Genomic DNA, 19,995 nt, shown 5'->3' with positions numbered 1-19,995 from the left:
GAGGGTACAGTGTGGCAGCTGCCCCTCACTAACTTTACCAGTAAGAAGAAGTGAGTCCACACATACAGAGTTCTCAACGGAAGTCAACGGTGACCTCTAAGTTGCCCTGACTGAGCTCTGAGCTTTTCCCTTGCCAAGTATCATCAGAGAGAAGGAAGAAGGGAGACAGACAGAGTCAGATTGATTCTTAAGGGTCAAAACAAGTATTTATAGCCAGGCCAGGCCCCACCCCAGATCTGGAAACCCTGACTTGAACCAAGGCACTTGAGGTACCTGGATGTTGTAGCAAGCTCGCTGACACACATGCTTCTGAGGCTGGGCATCACTCTCCACTCCCAGAGACCTCACCTCTGTCCTTGAGGCACAGGCTTCAGACATGGAAAACTGGACAATAGCAAATGGATACCAATCTGAAGGAACCTCCTGGTCTGATCCAAGCTCTAGTTTGTATGACAGACAATGGGGCTGATCAGGACCTAGAAGAAACCAAAACACAGGCTCAGGATGTTCCAAAGGTCAAGGAATAGTCTAGAGCATGCTTCTCACTGTAGTAAGGATCCCACTAGTGAACTTCAGCATAGCTGGACTCCAGCCATGCTGAAAGCTATAGCTCTTGGATAGTATAGCTCATACTATTACACTGTATGCCCACACAGATCAGCTCCTACAAATGGCTTTAGTCACAAACATTACAAAGGTTCTCTAGCCAAAGATATGAACAGTATTTATATGAAAGAGATTCGGCCACAGTGTACTTCAGCCCCTACAAAAGTTTTCCCTGAGTAGATCAAATGAGCCCTAATAATCCCTCAGTCACTGATTAAACCAGTGTTTATTTTTAGATAATGCAAAGATAAACTTCATATTAGGTCACAAGGTTCCAAAAGCCTGATTTGTAAGGTGTGCTCTTTTTGTTATGGAGGAATATAATATAATACTTTGTTTTGGTGGGATGCACTTTTTTCACTACTGAAATTCCTTCTCGTGGTCCTGAAAAGCTTCTCCTGGAACAGATTACAATGTAAAGACAAGTATACTGACCTTCAGTATGTCAGTCTGACATTTATCATCAGTGAAGTGCACCGTGTGGACCGTGTGGACGGTGATCTACCCTGTGCTAAACGAGGCTATGTGCAAAATCCAGAAAATCCAGGGGTGCTGGGTGCAGAACGTTTAAGTAAGAATTATAGTGTGTGTGAGTGTGTGTGTGTGTGTGTGTGTGTGTGTGTGTGTGTGTAAGACGGGGGGGGGGAGGATGGGGGATGTAAAGTCATCCTAGGCAACATTGTGAGTTTGAAGCCAGCCTGAGACCTTATCTTGAAACAAACAACCAAAAGAGTAAAGTATGTGTCCCTCTATTAACTTCACAAGTGTCCCATGGTCATAGTTCATAGTATCTAGTCATATCCAGTTTAATCTATCTCTAAATAAATGTAACTTTAAAAAGTCATTTCCAAAGCTAGGTTAAATTTCTGTGCTACTAATACAGCTTAAGAAAGAACATCTTCATCAGAGCATAGTTTTAGGCACAAAAGGATGAATTTAAAAGACTTTGCCTAAATTTATTTTGAAAGATAAATCACCTTTCATTCTTGTAGCCTGTTTCTTATAGAAAGACTAATCTAATTCTGACACTGTAAAAGGCCTGCAGATATTGTCCATCAGTTACCAGCAGATGCTCCAACCCACTAACACAGAGGATAGTACAATAGCAGCCTCTGATTGTCACTGCAGGTGAGAGTGCAGGCATGCATGCAGGCAACCACCCACCTGCACAGAGAAAGAGGCAGAGATGAGTGCGATTCCCACAGTCCTTCATCCTGTCTAGACTTCTGGCAGCAGCCAGGATGCACTCACACTCAGCACACAGCCTCTCTCTTCCATTACTGCAAAGAGAACACAAACTCCAGACCTGACTTAAGAGCTGTGTGGTCCTAGACAAGATACCCAACTCTCTGGGTCTCAGTTTCTCCAATGAGAGTCTCACATGGTTCTCGTGAGGATAACTAATGATCAGAGAGGCAGTGCTACGGACAGGATGAACGTACTGATTTGCCAAGTGATTTTAAAGCTAGTATATCCAGTGACTATACTCTGCCTGTCAGGGAACTGTGTATTCTTCAGATTTAGACTTGAAAATGACACTGAAGTTTATTTAACTTGATGTATACATTGTACAAAAAAAAAGTCTTGAGGAAGTTCCCCAATGAAATGGGAGGGAAAATGATAGAAATGACACTTCTACTTCTTTCCTAAAAAGCTGATGGTAAAAGTACTTTTCTCTCAAGTTTTCTGGTGTCTTTCGTCAGGCTTTTGGCCACTCTACAGTGTTTGCCAGCACACTCTTATTCAGGATCTGAGTTGAATAGGTATTGTGCCTAAAACATTTCTTGTCAAACTTAGAAGTGATAGAGAAGAGCCTGCTATCTCAGTACCAACCACGAGGGGACACTATCGGGCCTTAGAAATTATTCTTTCAGAATAATTTCAGCTCCCGAGTGGGACCGCAAACCAGTCTTTTAGGTCGGGTTGATAGCCATTCTCTCCTGACCCAAGATACGCCACATCTGAAGCTGGGCTACTAAGGGCTGAAGAAAATGAACGTCAGAGGACCAAATCGCGGAGAAAGAACCAAGAAGCTGGTAACAGAGAAACAGGAATGGACCTCGGGGAAGCGAGAGCTGCAGGTGAAGGCTAGTGTCCCTCACTTGCAATCACCTTTCTAAATCCCCGCTCCCTCCCCGTGGCGATCCGTTGCCGCCACTGTCTTGTGCTGGGGGAGCCAGTTTAGAAGTCTTAGTACCATGTTCTCATAGATCAATTTTGAAATCTACTTGTCTCTTTTTAATCTCCCATGATAGACAAAAATTAGAATCCTGGCCCTCCTTTTCACCAAAATGGGCCCGCCTGGACCCCGAGGCCGCCCCCCCCCCAGCGCCCCCCCCCCCCCCAGTGCCGGGGGCTGAGTGACAGACAACCTAACTGATATTTTTCGTTGGTGCTGAGACAGTTGCTGGGACTAAAGGATCAGACTTAGAGTGAGAGCAATGCTTGTCCATTTCTTGTAAATGCAAGTTGTATACACCATGGATCTGTCCAAGAATTTATGGTGTGAACTGATTGGATTGTCAAGAATGTGTCAAGAGAGGACACCCCTTCACTCCTTCATTCCACTAATTTACATTACCTCCAGGAAACTCCACCCGGCTCTGTGCTGGATTGCAGGGAGACACAGACATCCACGTGACCCCTACTCACCAAAACCGAACTGCAACCACCCAGCCAGTGAGACCAACCCAGGAGCCGCCCAGAGGCACCAGGTGAAGAGTGAGGAGCAGCATCAATCGTGGAGAGCCAGGAGAAGGAGATGACCCTACTTAAGAGCTAGAGAAGGGCCACATGTCTGTCCTCCTTTTCTTTCCTTCCCTGTCTTCCTTCCTTCCTCCTTTCCTTCCCTCCTTGCCTTTCTCCCTCCTCCCCTCCCTCTTTCCTTCCTCCCCCCTCTTCCCATTCCTATAAACATTTCCTTGGTACCACCACAGACAGTCTCTAAACTAGGATGGCATTTCTTTCCATATGAAAGAAGCAGGAGACATTGAACTCATTTGGTAGAAATAAACACTAGAGAAAATGAGTAAATCAGCGGTTTGGCTGTTCTCCCTCCAGCCTGGCTGTACCAGTGAGCAAGCACTCAGCTCTCTGGGTACCATCTGTTTCTGTCTGCTTTGGTCCAAGGATGTAGGTGAAAACACTGAGCAGTTTCCTATGGAAGTTACCCTAGGTGCTGAATATTTACTTGAGTTTTTGTCCGGAAGTCGATCTATCTTCCACACCACAGCCCGGTAGGCGCTCTCATATTTTGCTGACCCCACCGTGACCTGAATAACAGGTTCAGATTCAGGCTCTTGCAAACTCCCCAGACACACCCGACGGTTCATTTTGGCTTTCAGGGACTTCTGTCTCTGAAGGTTCCTGGTCCAGAGGGCCTTGATCCACTGGTCTGGGACAGGAAAATGAATCATGATATTGTTACAGCTCTTCAGGGAAGACCTCTGAGCTGCTGGGGTCATGTTGACAAAGGCCCGCAGCTCCACATAGGCCCCCTGGACAGTCACGATGGACGTCACTGCAAAGGGAAGCTCATCCCCTTCATACGAAGTTTTGAAACGCATCAGCTCAAACCGGCAAGCATCCAGAGGTATGAACTTAATGATTCTGGACTGTTCAAATTCTTCAGCTTTTACACACGTATGAAAATGGTAGTTAAGAATATCAATCCCCTTTTTTTCCGGTTCTTTCTCAAAATATCGTTCATCTCGTTTCTGGAGCTCAAGATCATTTAAGGCTAAGAAACATTCCGGTGTCCCGTTTAGAAAGCAGAGGCAGCAGATCTGAGTTATCACAGAGCTTTCTACCAGCTTCCCCTCCTCTTTGGTTACTTTACCCCAGAAGCTGTCCAGGATGTCCAGGTAAATTTCTTGTTCCTCATAGTTTTTGTTCTTCAGTTTTGCAGTAGCCGGCAGCTTTATTAGCTCCTCTTCTACAGTAGTCAAAAATTCAAGGAAGTCACGGTGTTCCGTGGACCCCAACTTCAGCATCTGCTCTACTTCAGGCTCGTGAACCACCTCTGCCTTGGAATGGTATTTCCTTTTCTCTAAGTAAGACACATGTTCCACCTTCACAGTGTGGATTTTTCCTGCCATGCTGAAGTTCTCAAGTTTGGGCTCAGAAAGTCTACAATACTGATTGAGTTGGAATTCTTTGAATGGTTTTTCTAGCCCTTTCTCATAATACATCTGCAGGATCCCTCCTGGAAGAACCTTTAGGAAAATGGGTCCCCACTGCCGGGAAGACATCACATTCTTCTTCTCGGGAATCCTCAACATGAAGGACCATCCAGCTTTGGGCTGACTCCGGAAGAGGGTGTGTGGGACAAAAGAGCCTGTGTCCTCAGCATATGGACTCTGCCTAGACAAATTTCCAAGAGGGTCTTGGATCTCAGTTGACTGTAGGTGCTCGAGCTTCTCACAGATATAGTTAAGTGAACACTGGTTCAGGCTTTTTTGATCAATAGGTACCTCCTTGTCCCTTGGGGAGAACGGTTTTCTGCTTGCCAGGGAGTCAAAGGGAAACTGAGAAGTGCTACCTTCATCTTTCCAAAATGGGTTAGAAAAAGCACAATCGTCCTGAAAATACTCAAACTGCCCAGCCTCACTCTGGACCCACTGAGGGCTGGCGTCTTCTATAAGCCCATGTGTGGGAGGCAGCTGAGTGTGCGAGGGGTCACTGGGTAACAATGCATGGGGTGAGCAGGTTGGCTTAGTAAGTGATAATGGGGGACCTACTCCTCCTGCTGTTGTGGGGGGACTGCCTGAAGAACACTCTGGAATAGGATAAAGCACATGTGTCCCTGCTTTAGAGATGCCAGGAAACCCTGGGAAGTCTTTGGTAGGTGTAGAAAGAGGGGAGTTGCTTGGGGGTCCTGGACTGAAGTAAAAGTCCACCATGGGAGAGGACAGGGGGGTGCTTCTGGTGGAGGAGGGAGCACTGGGAAGGTCCCTGAGACCCGGAAGGTTTAGCTTCAGTCCATTTGGTCTGCAAACACCTTGAGTCTCCAGAGAAAAGTCCTTTCTATTCTGAGAAGTCCTAAAAGTAGAGTCATCATCGAAGGTGACCCAGCTGCCCGGGTTTGTAGAACACATCTTCAGGATGGGCTTGCAGTCTGGTCAAATAGTCAGGGACATTGTCTCTATAAAGGAGAAAGACAAAGTCAAATGTAATAAACACTGAAAACGAAGATACTAGAGCTCTTTCATTTTGAGAAAAACCTTTACTTTGTGCAAAGAAATGCTTACAAGTGGCCACACTTGGCAGATCAATGAACGAAAACAATAAGATTCTATGTGTCCCCCACAGGTTTGCTTTAGGTAAGAACACACATCAGCTGAATATGAAGGATGGGAGATAGAACTCAGAGGAGAGGAGAGAGGACAATGACCGAGTGTGCTCTGAACTGTCCCAAGGACACATGTACTCAGTCCCTGGCACAACTAAGATTTTAGGATGGAGGGCCTAGTGGGAGAAAGTTGAGTCAATGGAGGGTATATCCCCTGAAGGGAGATTGTGGGGATCTCACTTTCCTCTCCTTTTCTTTGACACCATGAGGAGGATGGGTTCCTCCTTCCCACAGACCCATTATGATGTACCCAAAAGTCATAGACTAAAACTTTAAAATTGTGAACCAAAATAGGCCCTTCCTTTATTTCTAAGGTCATTGTCTCTGGTATTTTATTACTGTGACAGCTAACTTACATGGGAGCCACAGTCTACAGACAAAATAAACTTCAAGTCAAAAAGTTACAAAGCGAGGCATGGTGGCTCATGCCTATCATCCCAGCATGTGGGAAGCTGAGGCAAGAGGATCCTAATTTGAGGACCAGCCTCAGTTGTTTTGGGGTTCTCGAGAATGGGAGGATTGGATCTGCGTGAAATCAGAGTCTCAGGCAATGATGCAGGTGACTCATTGCTGTTGAGCAGCTGTACTTGGACAGCTTGTAGTCCTACAACCCCACCCTTCCCCCCTAGTTCACCTCAATCTGTTATTGGTTACACACTTTCTTATTATACAATAATACATAATCAAAAGCTTTTTCATTATTTTGCTCATTATTTTTCCTGATAATCCCAAGTAACTAAGCCACCAGAAAACACAATGCACACACGAAGTCACAGTTCAGTGTCAGCTAAGGCAAGTTATACATTAACTTCTAACTCTCAGAAAAGCCTCCAAATTGCAAGTCATCTGGGGATAAACTTACGGTTACAGCATTAGGAGCACAGAAAGGTGCTAAGCAAGTCAGGGAAATGTTAGTACTTGTAACTTCTCTAAAGTTGCAATATCCCTTTATTAAGCTTATCCAAGGATCTATTTCTACAATACTTTTCAAATTCTTTCCCATATGCTATTTTAAATCTTCTTGGAGCTTCTTCTAGGGCTCCTTCACAAACTCAAATTCTATCTCTTAGAACTTATACCCTAGTTTCCTTAAGCAGGCATGCCAGGGTCACGTCAGTATGCTCCAGTCTCTTCAGGAAGGTCAGCTCACTAATCCAACGGCATCCTCACTGGGTCCAAAATCTTCTAACCATCATTTATCTTTTTTAATCATACATATATTTTCCAGTTTTCCCCAATAATATTTCTGGATCAAACTTTCTATTATTAGAGATCTCCTCTCGTGGGGCCTCTCACCACTGCTCACTGGTCCAGTAGACCCAGCTATTTCTTCCTCCATCTTGTCCACTGTTTTTTCATCGACATCCCTGTCCTGAGTGACCCAGGTCCAGAGTTTCTTTTCCTTGGAGTCTTCAATTATCTTAACTACTAAAACTTTAGGTTTCTCAAAAACATTTCCTGCGTCAAATATTTCCTGGTACAACTTAATCATCATGAAATGGCTAAGATTTCCCAGAAAACAATTAAGGCTGTCAACCTCCACCCCCAGAACCCCTCGTCCTGATATGCCTGAGTTGGCTGCTTGAATGGCTGGGACCAGAACAGTTGGTTCCTAATAGGCATCAGAGCCATTTCCTTCTCTAGTAATGTCCTCAATCCCTTTCCAGAAATTTTTACCATAGTTGTATTTAAGGACAAATATGGTACAGACAAAGGCAAAACAGACAAGCATTCAAGAAAGAGCAAGCCATCTGTATACTAGAAAGCCAGAGCTACACTATTCAAGTTGACCATGCTCCTGCAGCTGAAACTGGGTCATGCAGTTGAGTTCACAACTATGTCACACCTGAGAAGATTAATTCAAGGCTAACCTGGGCTACACAGTGAGTTCAGCCTGGCCTGAGCTACAGGGCAAGCCTCTATCTCAAAAAAACAAAACAATCAGGGGCTGGAAAGGACCTGGGATTGGTTCCTAGCCCCCACCCATATGGTGGGTCACAAGCATCTGTAACTCCAGTTCTGTGAAATCCAACAATGCACTTTTCTGGCTCCCATGGCACTAGGGATGCAATGGTGCATGTGCGTGCAAGTAGGCACACATTCACTCACAGAAAGTAAAAATTAATAAAACCTTTAAAAACAAATAATAAGTAAACAAGTTAAAAATACAAAAGGCACATTGTATAACAATAAAGGGGTCAATGCACAAGGAAAATACAATAATTGTAAGTGTCTGCAACCCAGCATTAGAACCCCAAGACCAAGGGAGCAAACACTGACAGGCATGAAGGAAGAACTAGACAGCTACAGGGGTAATACCCAAGTAGACTGTTATATTTTACAAAGAAGTCTTGAACAATCTCTTCCACCAAATGGGCCTGCCAGATACACACAGCATTCCAGCACAGACTAGAGTGGACATACCTTCTCAAGCACACAGGAAGAGTACATCATGTTAGAACACATGACAAGCCTTAAACTTAGGAAGGCTAAAGTAATATCAATAACAAAAGGGAAACACTTTGCTCTTGTTTTCCACCAACAGAAAATGACAAACAAGTAACCTAATACCAAGTGAAGACATAGCACAGTCATGGTTTCACAAAGAGGGGGAAGGGTGAGCTAGGAAATACTGTAAGACAAAAACACAGCTGGGTGTGGTGGTGCAAGCCTTTAATCCCAGCACTCAGGAGGCAGAGAAAGGCAGAAGTTCCAAGCCTACCTGGTCTGTAAATCAAGTCCAGGACAGCCAGAGTTATACAGAGAAACCCTGTCTCAAAAAAACAACAACAAAAACCAACTGTGAGTCCAGCAGCTACACTACCGAGACCCCATGAAGAAAGCGCTCACAGGGCAGTCGCTGCAATCGCAAGAGGATTGCAAGAGGATACAGTGCATTGGGGCTGCATGCTCACGCAGGAGAAGAAGCAGCGGAGAATGCACTTGGGCAGAAGCATATACAAAGTTTGAACAGGGCAAGTGCTTTTGGTGATAAACTGGTCAGTTGGCATTGATGGGCTGTGGGGGACCCTCTAATGAGGAGTTATCTGTTGTCAGATGGCTCCACATCTGATAACCCAAGGGTTTTTTTTGGAACCATGTGTCTTCACCCTTTTTGGAAAGGGAGGGATCTTGTGGTTTTTCTTGGGACCCTGTGGCCTCACCCTTCTGGGAAGAGAAGGAGTGGGGCGGGGGAGGTAATTTTCCATGGACTTTACACAACCAACCAAACAAACAAAACACAACAAAAAAAATCCCACAGATTTCTAAAATTCACAATGAAATTCATGCTAAAAGGAAAGTCTACAGTCATAAACGGCTACATTAAAAAAAAAGTAAGCTCAAAGAAATTACACAGCTCTACACTCTTGAAGCTCAAGGGAAGTTGTTAGCACAGGTAAAATAACAGTCAGACACAGGAGACTGAGATAGAGAAAGAAGACAACAGGACGAATAGTGAGCCTTTGAGTCAGTGCTGTTGAAATTGATGAAAATGGAAAAAGGAGATTCAAAATTAGAAATAAAAGACATTGAGTGGGTTGTCAGAGACTGTGGGCAGACCAGGCAGTAGAATAGGTTAGGGGAAATGGTCAAATCCTAGACATATGCAACCTACCATCAAACCAAGCTTATGAAATCTGTAGAAGATCTGGGCTGGAGAGCTGACTCAGTAGTCAGTTCCCAGCACCCACGGTGACTCCAATCCCTGGGGATCCAACCACCTTGTCTGGCCTCCACAGGTACACACACCCAGGTAAACCACTCAAACATATAAAATAAATAAATCTAAAAGAAAGAAAGAGAAAATTTGAACGGACCTGTAACTCCTGAGAAAGACAGGTTTCATCATGAAAAACTTTCTAAGAAGTCCAGGACTGTTGGGGTATACTGTATGAAGGTATGTCTCTGTCCTTCCTCACCTACTAAGGCATTCTCCAACTGGCTTTATAAAACTCTGATGGCTAATAGCTGGGCAGGAAGCAGAAGGTGGGACTTCCTGGAAGAGAGAAAGGGACAATGGAGAAAGGAGAGAGAAGCATGGGAGATTCACCAGCTAGAAGAGGAGGAAGAAACAGCTTCGGGGACTTAATGAGAGGTGACTAACCAGCCACGGCAGAACACGGAATAAACGGGTTAGTCAAGATATATGAGCTTGTTGGGAATGAGCTGAGGCTGTAAGTTCATAGCTATAATAATAATTGTTTCTGTGTCAACATTCAAGTGCCGGCAGAACAGAAACAATATGGCAGCCACACGGGACAAAATGGCCTCCCTGCCAAATTCTACAAACCACTCGGAAGAAGTAATGTCAATCCTTCACAGTCTTTCAGAAACTGGAAATAGGGATTGCTTCTAAACTTGATTTATGAGGCCAGCTTCACAAAGCTACACAAGGACCCTTAAAAACTGAATTAATTATTTAAAAACAAAAAACACTACATGCCTCTGAAACTAAAGAAAATGTGGTCTGTGTACACAAGGGAATATTTCTAGGTCCTAAAACTCAATTCTCACCCCAGCCACAGCACTGCTGGACCCTGACTACTGCATACGGGGTGAATTGAAGTAAGTCAGCCGCAGGCATCTACACCATGGCCTCCCTTACACAAGCATTTGAAGTCAGCTTCAGAGAGCAGAAAGTGAAGCAGTGAGTGCCAGGCTGTGGGAAGGGACAAAGGGGGGCCACTGTTCTGAGGGTACAACATTTCAGTTGTGAAGGGTGAAAGCGTTGGGGAAATCTGGGGCTCAGGCAGTGCACACAGTTCTGTTGCAAAACCGTAAATCCTTACAGCTGCTTAATGAACAATGGAAAAAAAAGAAAATTAAAAATAAAAAGCATTCCAATGGAAGTCACAAAAATAAAAAGAATTGCACAAGACTGTGGGCAGACCAACCAACAGGATAGCTATTCTTCACTATTCACTTAAAATTGTGTTACAAAGGATAGATTTCATGTGCCTTCCCACAGTCCCCCCACACACACACACACACTGCCACACTGCTGGGGTGAGCCGGGGAGTTAGGGGGACTGTATGAGAGGCATAGACAGTCAGCTGGGAGTATTTGACTCAAAGCTTTATTTATTTCAAGACAGGGTTTCTCTGTGTATTCTGTCCTGGAACTGACTCTGTAGACCAGGCTGACTTCGGACTCTGAGATCTGTCTGCCTCTATCTCCCTAAAGGTCTAAAGGTGCGCACCACACCATCTGGAAATTCAGTGCTTTTGAATGAAATCACTAAGTTTTCATTAGAATGACTGCTATGTAACCACTTTGTTAGTAGAGCAGAAAACGTAAGGGAAGCTAAAAATCCAATAAGTTTATAATACACTTGTACCCCACCCCCAAAATATGTTAAGTTTATCATTCGGAAGGACCTTGACTCATGGCTTACCACACAACCTGTGCTGTGCACGGCTACATTCCTGTGTACAGACTGAAGTGCCCCCCCCCCCAAATCAGGAAGAGGCAACATTCCTGTACGTAGCCTGAAATCAGCCATCAGGAAGAGGACAAACTCAGGACTTACTGAGATACAATTCATATATCATAGGCCACTTTCAAAACAACAAAAAAAGTGTGCACTTAAGTACTGTTTAGGATAATAACAGAGTTGTGTGTCCATTGCCACTAATTCCAAAACATTCTCCTGCCCCCAAAACAAACCCTAGACCACCTGCAGGCACTTCCTCCCCTCACCCCCTGGTCCCAGGAATTCACTAACCGACCCTTTATCTTTGCGAATTTGTCTTCTCTGTGAGCATTTCTATTGAGCCAATGCTGTCTCCTTTGGTATAACAAATTATTGAAATTAGTCTAAAGACACCAACGGTGATGAGCTGTAAGGAGCACATTCCTTAGAGTAGTTAAGTCACTGGAATTCTGGGCACTACTTTGCCACTGGCTGGCTATGTGCACAGTCTCTTCAAATACCAAGGGTTGGTTATACTGAAACAATCTTTGGGGTTCTGTTCAGCATTAAAACAATTCTATGGCAATTGATATCTGATTGAATGTGTATTTTCAAAAGCAAAAGTATTGTTACCGACTCAGTTCCAGGGCCTCAGTGCTGAGACAACACTGTCCTGTGATCGGGACTTCGGGTATAGTTAACAAGCTACACGGTTACTTTGAACCATTCTTCTAAACCGCTAGCAAACAAAGCTCCAGGAGCCCCACTGGACCGGGAAAACTGAGAACCAGCTAGCACGAAGCTCCTAGGTAAAGGCCTCCTTCCTCCCGCTCTAGTCCCCTGCTTGTTTGATTCACTCAAGCTTGGAAAAGAGCAGGCACAAAGAAATAGAAGAGCGAACCTGGAGCTGGGCTGAAGACAATGCCTGAGGTCATTCTGCCTCTTCGCATTCCTGGGGCCTCTAAACCCACAAGAAGGGGCGCGGGCGAAGTGGGGGTGGGTGGGGGGAGGGGAAACCTCATTGTAGGGCTCTGCCCAGCAGAATCAATGGCCGAAGACACTGAACCCTGGGACCTAGCAGAGCCGCCAGGAGGCTCAGGGGCCCAGACCCATCCTTATCCCCACCGTCAGAAGGAATCCAGTCCAAACAGTCCTTCAGAACAAATATTTACTCCAGCCGAGTTTATTATGTTAGAAGAGAGATGAGAGAGACGTCAGCGCGGTCTTGCTGGGATCCATGCCTAGCTTTTGCCACTTCGAGTTTCCCTGGGTAGTTTGGGGAAATGGGTGTAGTTTATTTTTTGTGCCTCTTGTGAGACAAAGAAATTGATTTCCATACACACAAAGAAATCGGCCCATTGATGGACCTCCCTCTGCCCATTTTTTTTTTAACCACATCTCATAAAATACCTACGATCTTGAACCCAAAATCCATGCAAAGTTCTCTCAATCCCGGCTCCCCAGCCAGTGGTCAGTCTCTGCCAGCAAGGACTCTGGTGGGTCCTCTACAGATGACGGACCGCAGTGGGAGGCTGGTCTATTTCCCTCTGCGCTCTCCCCACCACCTCTCTTATCTCTGCCGCCCCTCCCTCGGTATGACCTCATCTTTCTCCCACAGCCCATCCAGTCAGCTAGCCCAAAGTCAACAACTAGGGCTAGCTCCATCCAAATGCTTTCCTTCCTCCAACCCCATCCCTGCTCCAGAGCCTGGCTCAGACGGCCCTAGGCCCTAGGCCTCAGGCAGGGGAGGTAAGCACCAGGCAGAAATCTTCCTTCAGTGGCTCCTGCCCCCTGCTGCTTCAGAGTGCTGAAAGGCAGCTCTGCTTAAGGCTGCATTACCTTCAGGCTGTCCCCACCCCCACAGATTGCCCTCCCCGCTCCCACCCTACACTGGATCAGAACAGGGTCCTAATTCTCCTGACACCCCTCCCCAGATGTCATTACTGACAGCCATGTGTGAGTAACATCTCATTTAAACTTCACAACAACAGCATTTGGGCACCTTCCAAGGTCTGGAATCTAGTTAGTTCAGGGCCCAGGAACTCCTGTCTCCTTCCTGCCTCAGCTACTTTCCTCAGAAGCAAAAATTCCTCTGTCTGACTCAAGCTCCCTCCCTGCCAGTGAGGACATGCTTTCCTGTGGCCTCAACCCTTCAGAAGTCTGTGTGCAGTCCATCTGGATTATGAGCAAGCTTCTAGAACACAGCTCCAGTCAGGCCCAGAAATAGGGCAGGACACCAAGATTCTGTCTGGGGCACAGATAGAAAATGTATTGTGACAGAGATTTCTAGAAACCCATTTTCGATACTTAAGATTCCTAAGGGAGATATTTGCTTCTCTGTAAAACAACAGTCTCTTCACAGTAGCCAGTTCCAAAGCAGCTTTGGGACAACTCGAGAACAAGTTAAAAGTAGTTGTGTTTGGCTACTCACATCAGGAAAAACAGGGCTACAGAAAACCACGACTTGCCTTCTTCCCCTCAACAAATACATCAGGTCCATTCAGAATCTGCTAAGAGTTTAACACCTTCCAAACTAGGGATCTCCACAACAATTATCCCCACTCTATCCTAAAGGTTGTGTGAGCAACAGAATAAGTTACAGCAAACCTAAAGAAAAAAAAAAGATACATTATTCTGTCAGTTAAGAAATCTAACTCTTGCATTACTACAGAGATAACCATGAATTGCTTTAAGTAAATAAAAAATAGCAATATCCAAGCTAAGGAGATGGCTCAGTGGGTAAAGTGCTCACCCTGCAAACATAAAGTCCCGAGTTTGAATCCCCAGAACACACATGAAGCCAGGCACAGCTCTGTATGTGGTGTGTGTGTGTGTATGTCTGTGTATGTCTGTGTATGTGTGTATATGTGTGTATATGTGTGTATCTGTGTATGTGTGTGTATGTGTGTGTATATGAATGTGTGTGTATGTGTGTGTGTGTGTGTGTGTGTGTGTGTGTGTGTGTTCCCAGCATGTTTATGGCCTGGTGGGATCATCCCTGGAAGCTGGGTAATCAGCTAACATGGCCTGGCATATACAGAAGCAGACCCTACCTCACACTGGGTGGAACCCGAGGACCACCCAGGTTGTTCTCTAGCCTCCACACTTGAAACATGCACTGGCACCAGTACTCATTAACATGTGGGCATGCACACGTACAACATACACACAACCCACACACAAAGAAAAGCAACAGTACCACACCTTCCATAATAACAATACCCCGTGCATTGCAGGTAAGAAGCTCTGCTGTAACCCATCATCTCACAGAGCATCCCAGGATAAACTTTCAAGTCAGAGGTAAACACCGTCTATTCTTTCAGTCAGAAGCTTTTACAAGCAGGGATCATGTCTCATTTGTAAAGGCATTTTCTGCTTTACCTTTAAACACTTGGCAAAATACAGAACTGCTCCCAGTTCAAAGAGTTACTTAATTTTAGGGTTAGTGAGAAAGTGTGAATATTCTGTTTGACTAACAAAACATTTACCAACAATGCTTTTCTAACAGCTGCACATGCAACTCATTTAACACCCAGAGCTTCAGAGGAATCAGAGAGGTTAAGCTACTTGCCAAAAGTCACCCAGCTAGCAAGAAGCAGAACCTGGCTGAGACCAGGTCTGTTTGATGCCAAAGTCTAATACTCCCAAGATCCCCTTGACCTCCGGGCAGGATGTACTGTCACACCCTTCCTCAGGGTAACAGCTCCCAGCTGCAGAGGTCTTTCCCTTGAGCCAGGAACTACAGAAGGATGAGCCTGGAAAGAGTTCGTTTCTCACCTGCCACATGTACCCTTGGAACAACAGGCTTTAGGGAAGGCAAACTCTGGGGCAGAGCTTCCCCCCACACATATACACACCCCTCCAACCCCAAGAGTGCACAAGAACAACAGCCTAGCCACAATCAGGCTAGGCTTACTTCCGAGACTAGCTCTATGAACTCAGCCTGACCTGTGTCCTGTCCCTTCTTAACTGGTCCTTCCGAGCCGTCTTTGTGTACCAACTGCCCAAATCCTGTCTTGCTCCTTACACAGTCCTCCCTTCCCCTCCCTCCCAGGCTCCCTCTATTCTGCTATTTTTTGCTCTCAGCCCTTCTAGCCTACCTTCCTTTTCATCGGCTTTTCTTCAGAAACCATTCAGTAAAGGAACATGCAAAGTTCTGTCATCTCCTGCAGATTGTTGAAATCCGACTGGGGGCCTTCAGCTGAAGCAACATTCCAGATCATTTGTGGCTAAAGGCTTTGTCTCCACATCATTGCTTGTCTGTGGAGAGGAACAGACTCGTTTTACATGGTCCCTAATATCTTGCTCCTCTGTATGTGCCAGATGTTGGGGAAGATTGATGCTGAAGCCATCCCTGGAAGCTGTCAGCTGGACTCCATTGTCATGGTCAGGCAGACTCCAGCTCCAGCCTCTGGGCTTTTATGAAGGCTGAATTTCTCTGGCTCTGACTTTTTGCTCTACAACAATGCTGAATAATCTAGGGAAAGAATGTCTTAAGGTCAATATCTGTTGGTTTCATTGGCTGCTCTCCCAAATAAGGAGTTCTCAAATTCCTGCATACCAGACTCCTCCAAAGCAACTTGGTAACCAGATGAACCCTGGTAGCCTCTGTGAAACCTCTGGCTGTATGGTCTAGAAGGGCTGGGACCCACACTAGCTGCTGTTACAGGGTTGGTACTAGGGAAGCCAAGCCCACCGTGAGGGCATCATGAATAATTCCCCCAAAAACATTTGCTGTGATCAGTCCCACAGAAGTTTTCCCTTGAAGAGTTTGAACAAAAACAAAAAGGGGCACGCGCATGCCTCGCTGCCGTCTAGGTCACTCAGAGAGGCCAAGAAGGCACGAGCTATATTATTAGCACATATGTTGTCCACCCCATGCTATTTAATCACAAATATGTGTGGTATGTTATTCTTGTGACAGGACATACCATTTGCACAACATTAAACCACAGCATAGTCTCCCAGTGCCTTCAGAAACCATCAGCTTCCGTTTCAGCCCACCCTCCTTTGCGGCAGTTCACCTTCACGTCTCTCAACTATTTGCTGAAGCGTGTTTCCTCGGTTTTGAGAGTAATGACGGATGCTTGCTCTCTAACTAGACTCTTACCAAATCCAAAGCCTGCTTCTAAAAGAATCCCATCAACTGTGCCCATTGAGACCTGAGCAAATGTGAACACTGTTTAAGTTTGCATCCTCATTTTAGAATGACATAGCTCTACCCGCTCAAAGTGCCTGCCTGAGAAAACTCAGGGCTACCCAAAGACTGTGTGTATCCACCAGCTCTGGAGAAGGGGCCCTGGGCTCCAAGGGAGAGCAGGAGCTGACTCTGATGAATCTAGTATGTAACCATTCAAGGCTCCTGTGGACCACTGACTCCTGCTTTGTCCAGTGCAGCCTCGGCTGCACAAGCCCACACTGAGCTGAGCGTAGTTGAGCTGATGCTATCTTTCCCTTGCTTCTGATTACAATACCTTCTTCCCCTCACATGTGAGCAGATAGCAAACCAAACTGCCCCCAGAAGGGTCTTCACAGGAACAAAACTTTGGAGCTGTATAGGACATTATGATTTTAAATTGTATTGTTTGGGAATGGGGAAGCAGGGAGCTGTCTGTTTGCTGTTGTATTGGTATCTTGATTTCTTGTGGTGCTAGGGGTAGAACTCACAACCCTACCTACGCGAGGCGTGAGCTCCACCACTGCGTTGTCCCCTCAGCCTTACATTTTTATGTCTCACATTCTGACATTTGAACAGGTCCTCGGCTCTACCATACACACTATAGAAACGTGCACAGGGGAAGCCCAGAGCCTCAGTTGCTCATCTGTCCAGTGGTAATATGAACATTTACTTCCCAAGCCCAGCATGGTGGCTTGTCCTGTCCAGCAGGACATCAAACAGGGGTCCAGGGAGGTCACCTGAAAGAGAGCGGGGGGAGCAGGCAAAGACACAAGGAAGTCACAACCTGTCTATAATCTGATCAGATCGTAATTTTACTTTTGCACACACAGGTTATATACACAAAAAGGCAGGATGTGGGGAAGGGGATGATGCAGGAGCGTAGGTGTTCAGGGAGAGTACAGTTATCTTCCAGAACAGAGTGTCAGCTGGGTGAAGGTTCAGGAGACAGACCACTATGACTCTGCCTATGATTCACTTGTCTTTATCTAAGTTGGTACTATCCACCAAGGTTACCTATCTACAAGGCCTATGAGTACCCAGGTTTGGCAGCCTTCCACCAAAGCTGCTGTTTACAATAACTCCCAGCTATCTGTTTCAGTATTTTTCCACAGAGACCCAAGACTTGGTGCTAGCAGGCATGTATGTCAGGCCTATTGCTGACTTTAGACCTATGGCTGATTTTAGGCTTTTAGTGTATAAGCAGGGCAGCTCCCGACGTGGCTCACCTCCATAATCTCAGCCCCTAGGAGACTGAGGCAGGAGTGTCTTAAGACCAGGGCCATGCTGCACTACACAGTGAGCTCGCTAGGTTACCCTGTATAAACTGAGACCATCTTTTAAAAATGAAGTAAATGAGCAGACAAATTAGTATTTACCCCATGTCAACTGCCTCATAGTAAGTACCTTTATAGGTTTTCCTTCCTTCCCCCCTCCCTGCTTCCTCTCTGCCTTTAGCTTGTAGAACACACCCATTCTTCTAGTGAGGAGGAAGGTAACAAGCTCTGGAGGCTGGAGAAGTATTAGCCGATTGATAAGAAGCCCTATCTGTATAACAGTCTCTGCTCAGCCTAACTCAGGACCATGCCCTACCCCCGTTATGTTGGTGCAACTTCTGTATTGATTTCCAGTGCTTGAATTCCCCTCAGGGTTGTTTCCTTGTTGTTGGCTAAATGTTTGCATGCCCACAAAATTCATACATTGAAACTCTAATTTCAATGTAATAGTATTTGGAGATCGGGCTCTGGAAGGTGAGTAGGCAATGTAGGCAGAGCACTTAGGAATGGATTATGTAAAAGAAGAAAACAGAAGGAGGGGGAAGGGAGAGCAGAAAATCAGCTTGCTGTCTGTGATGAACAATCTTCATTATCAACTTAACTGGACTTACAATTGCCATGGAAACACACCTCTTGATGTGCTATAAGAGTATTTCTAGGAATTTTTCACTGAAGAAGAAAGATCTACCATAAATGTGTGTGCTTGGTAGACGCCATGCAAGAAGACCTGTAGTGGGCAAGTGAGCTCCCTGGAGAAGGCCTATTGCCTTGCTCAGCTGTAGTGAGTATACTCTGGACAGGCACAACCCCAGAGACTTAGTCCCAGGATTGCTTCTTGCTACAGGTGTGCTTTCTCATGTTTGTTATTACCACACGCCTCATTTATGTGGCTTGGTGTGAGTGGACACCAGGCGACCCTCACTGCCTATTGCCTGGTATGGTTACTGTTAGATTTAGCTTAGACAGATAATGCCAGACCAAATGGTTCCACGAGGGGGGGTTTATTTAGGGCGGGGGGAAGAGAGAGAGGGGAGAAAGAGAGAGCAGAGAGGTAGAGGAGTAGAGGCGGGCCATGACCACGTGGAGTGAGGGGGAAGGGAAGGGGGAAGGGGGCAGGGGAGAATCTGCAGGCGAGGAATCGAAGGACCAAGAGAGTGAGGAGGGGGCAGGCAGCCCTTTTATAGGGGTCAGGCCTACCTGGCTATTGCCAGGTAACTGTGGGGAGGAGCATGCCTGGCTGTTGCCAGGTAACTGTGGAGGTGGGGTTTAGACAGAATACTAACAGTTACTTCGTGGGTGATAGCCCACCCTATTGGGCACATTTCCTGTAGATCAATGTGAAGATGAACTTTCATGAGTTAATGCTGTTTATATGAATTAATGACTTTATAGAATTCTTGATTTGATGAAAACAAATTTAGGAACAAGGTTTAAGGAGATAATTTTAGTTGTTTTGACAGAAAGATGTAATAAAGTTAGAAGCAAGAATAGAATGTGCCCCTCCTCATAGAATAGTAAGTAAAGACTGCATAATAAGGAATACAATGAGCTTTCATAAATTACACTAAGAAGGGAAATAGGCTTGGGACAGATGAAGGAAGATGTTTATCAAGGAAAAACATTCATCCTAGGTCAGGTCCAAGGATGACGCCACAGGTGTGCACCATGATAAAGTGAGGCCATGTGAGACTGTTGCTTTGAACTTATAATGATCTTATAGAATGAAACACTGCTTTGAGTTTACTATCAACATCCTTCTGTAATTTCCTTTTTGTGTAACATTTTATCTATGAGGTAATTTTTTTCTTACATAGAAGACTTTTGTCTACAAACATTATAAAATGCTGGAAGCAAAAATAAAGGTTTGGTGTAGCCCTTTTCCACTTCATCCAGTGTGCATGCATCTCTGTGTGTCTCTGACTTTCTTTCTTTTCTTTACTTTTCTTTTCTCTCTGGCTCACAAAGAGTTAATGAACTCCAAGCTTCTGGCCTGGCCAGTGGGAGGCCCATGAGTCAAAAGGAAAAGAACCCAAGCTCTATCCCAGGTAGTTAATAGCCAGAAGCCATCAGCTTTGGGCCCAGAATAGCAAGAATTAAGTTGGCAAACCTTCATCACACCTCACTGACAATCACCTACATCACACCTCACTGCCAGTCACCTACATCACACCTC

General features: G+C 45.5%; 1 protein-coding gene across 2 annotated transcripts in view; it reads right to left on the bottom strand.

The window, feature by feature from the left end:
- The window catches only part of Ston1 (stonin 1), a 49,740-nt gene that overhangs the window by 3,317 nt on the left and 26,428 nt on the right, over positions 1-19,995 (bottom strand). The window contains exons 1-3 of one of the 2 annotated variants that reach the window (XM_028765156.1): positions 15,470-15,742; positions 3,797-5,749; positions 274-476 (exon numbers count right to left, since the gene is read on the bottom strand). In XM_028765156.1, the coding sequence (XP_028620989.1) occupies positions 274-476; positions 3,797-5,702 (2,109 nt within the window). In that variant the 5' untranslated portion in view covers positions 5,703-5,749; positions 15,470-15,742. Of the gene's footprint in view, positions 1-273; positions 477-3,796; positions 5,750-15,469; positions 15,743-19,995 lie in introns of those variants that run through there. The other variant, XM_028765157.1, reaches the window with a different exon arrangement.

This window comes from Grammomys surdaster, unplaced genomic scaffold (assembly GCF_004785775.1).
Source record: "Grammomys surdaster isolate TR1022 unplaced genomic scaffold, NIH_TR_1.0 149, whole genome shotgun sequence".
Classification (NCBI taxonomy): Eukaryota; Metazoa; Chordata; class Mammalia; order Rodentia; family Muridae; genus Grammomys; species Grammomys surdaster.
Note: the sequence above shows the minus strand (reverse complement) of the source record. Positions and strands in the feature narration are given on the sequence as shown.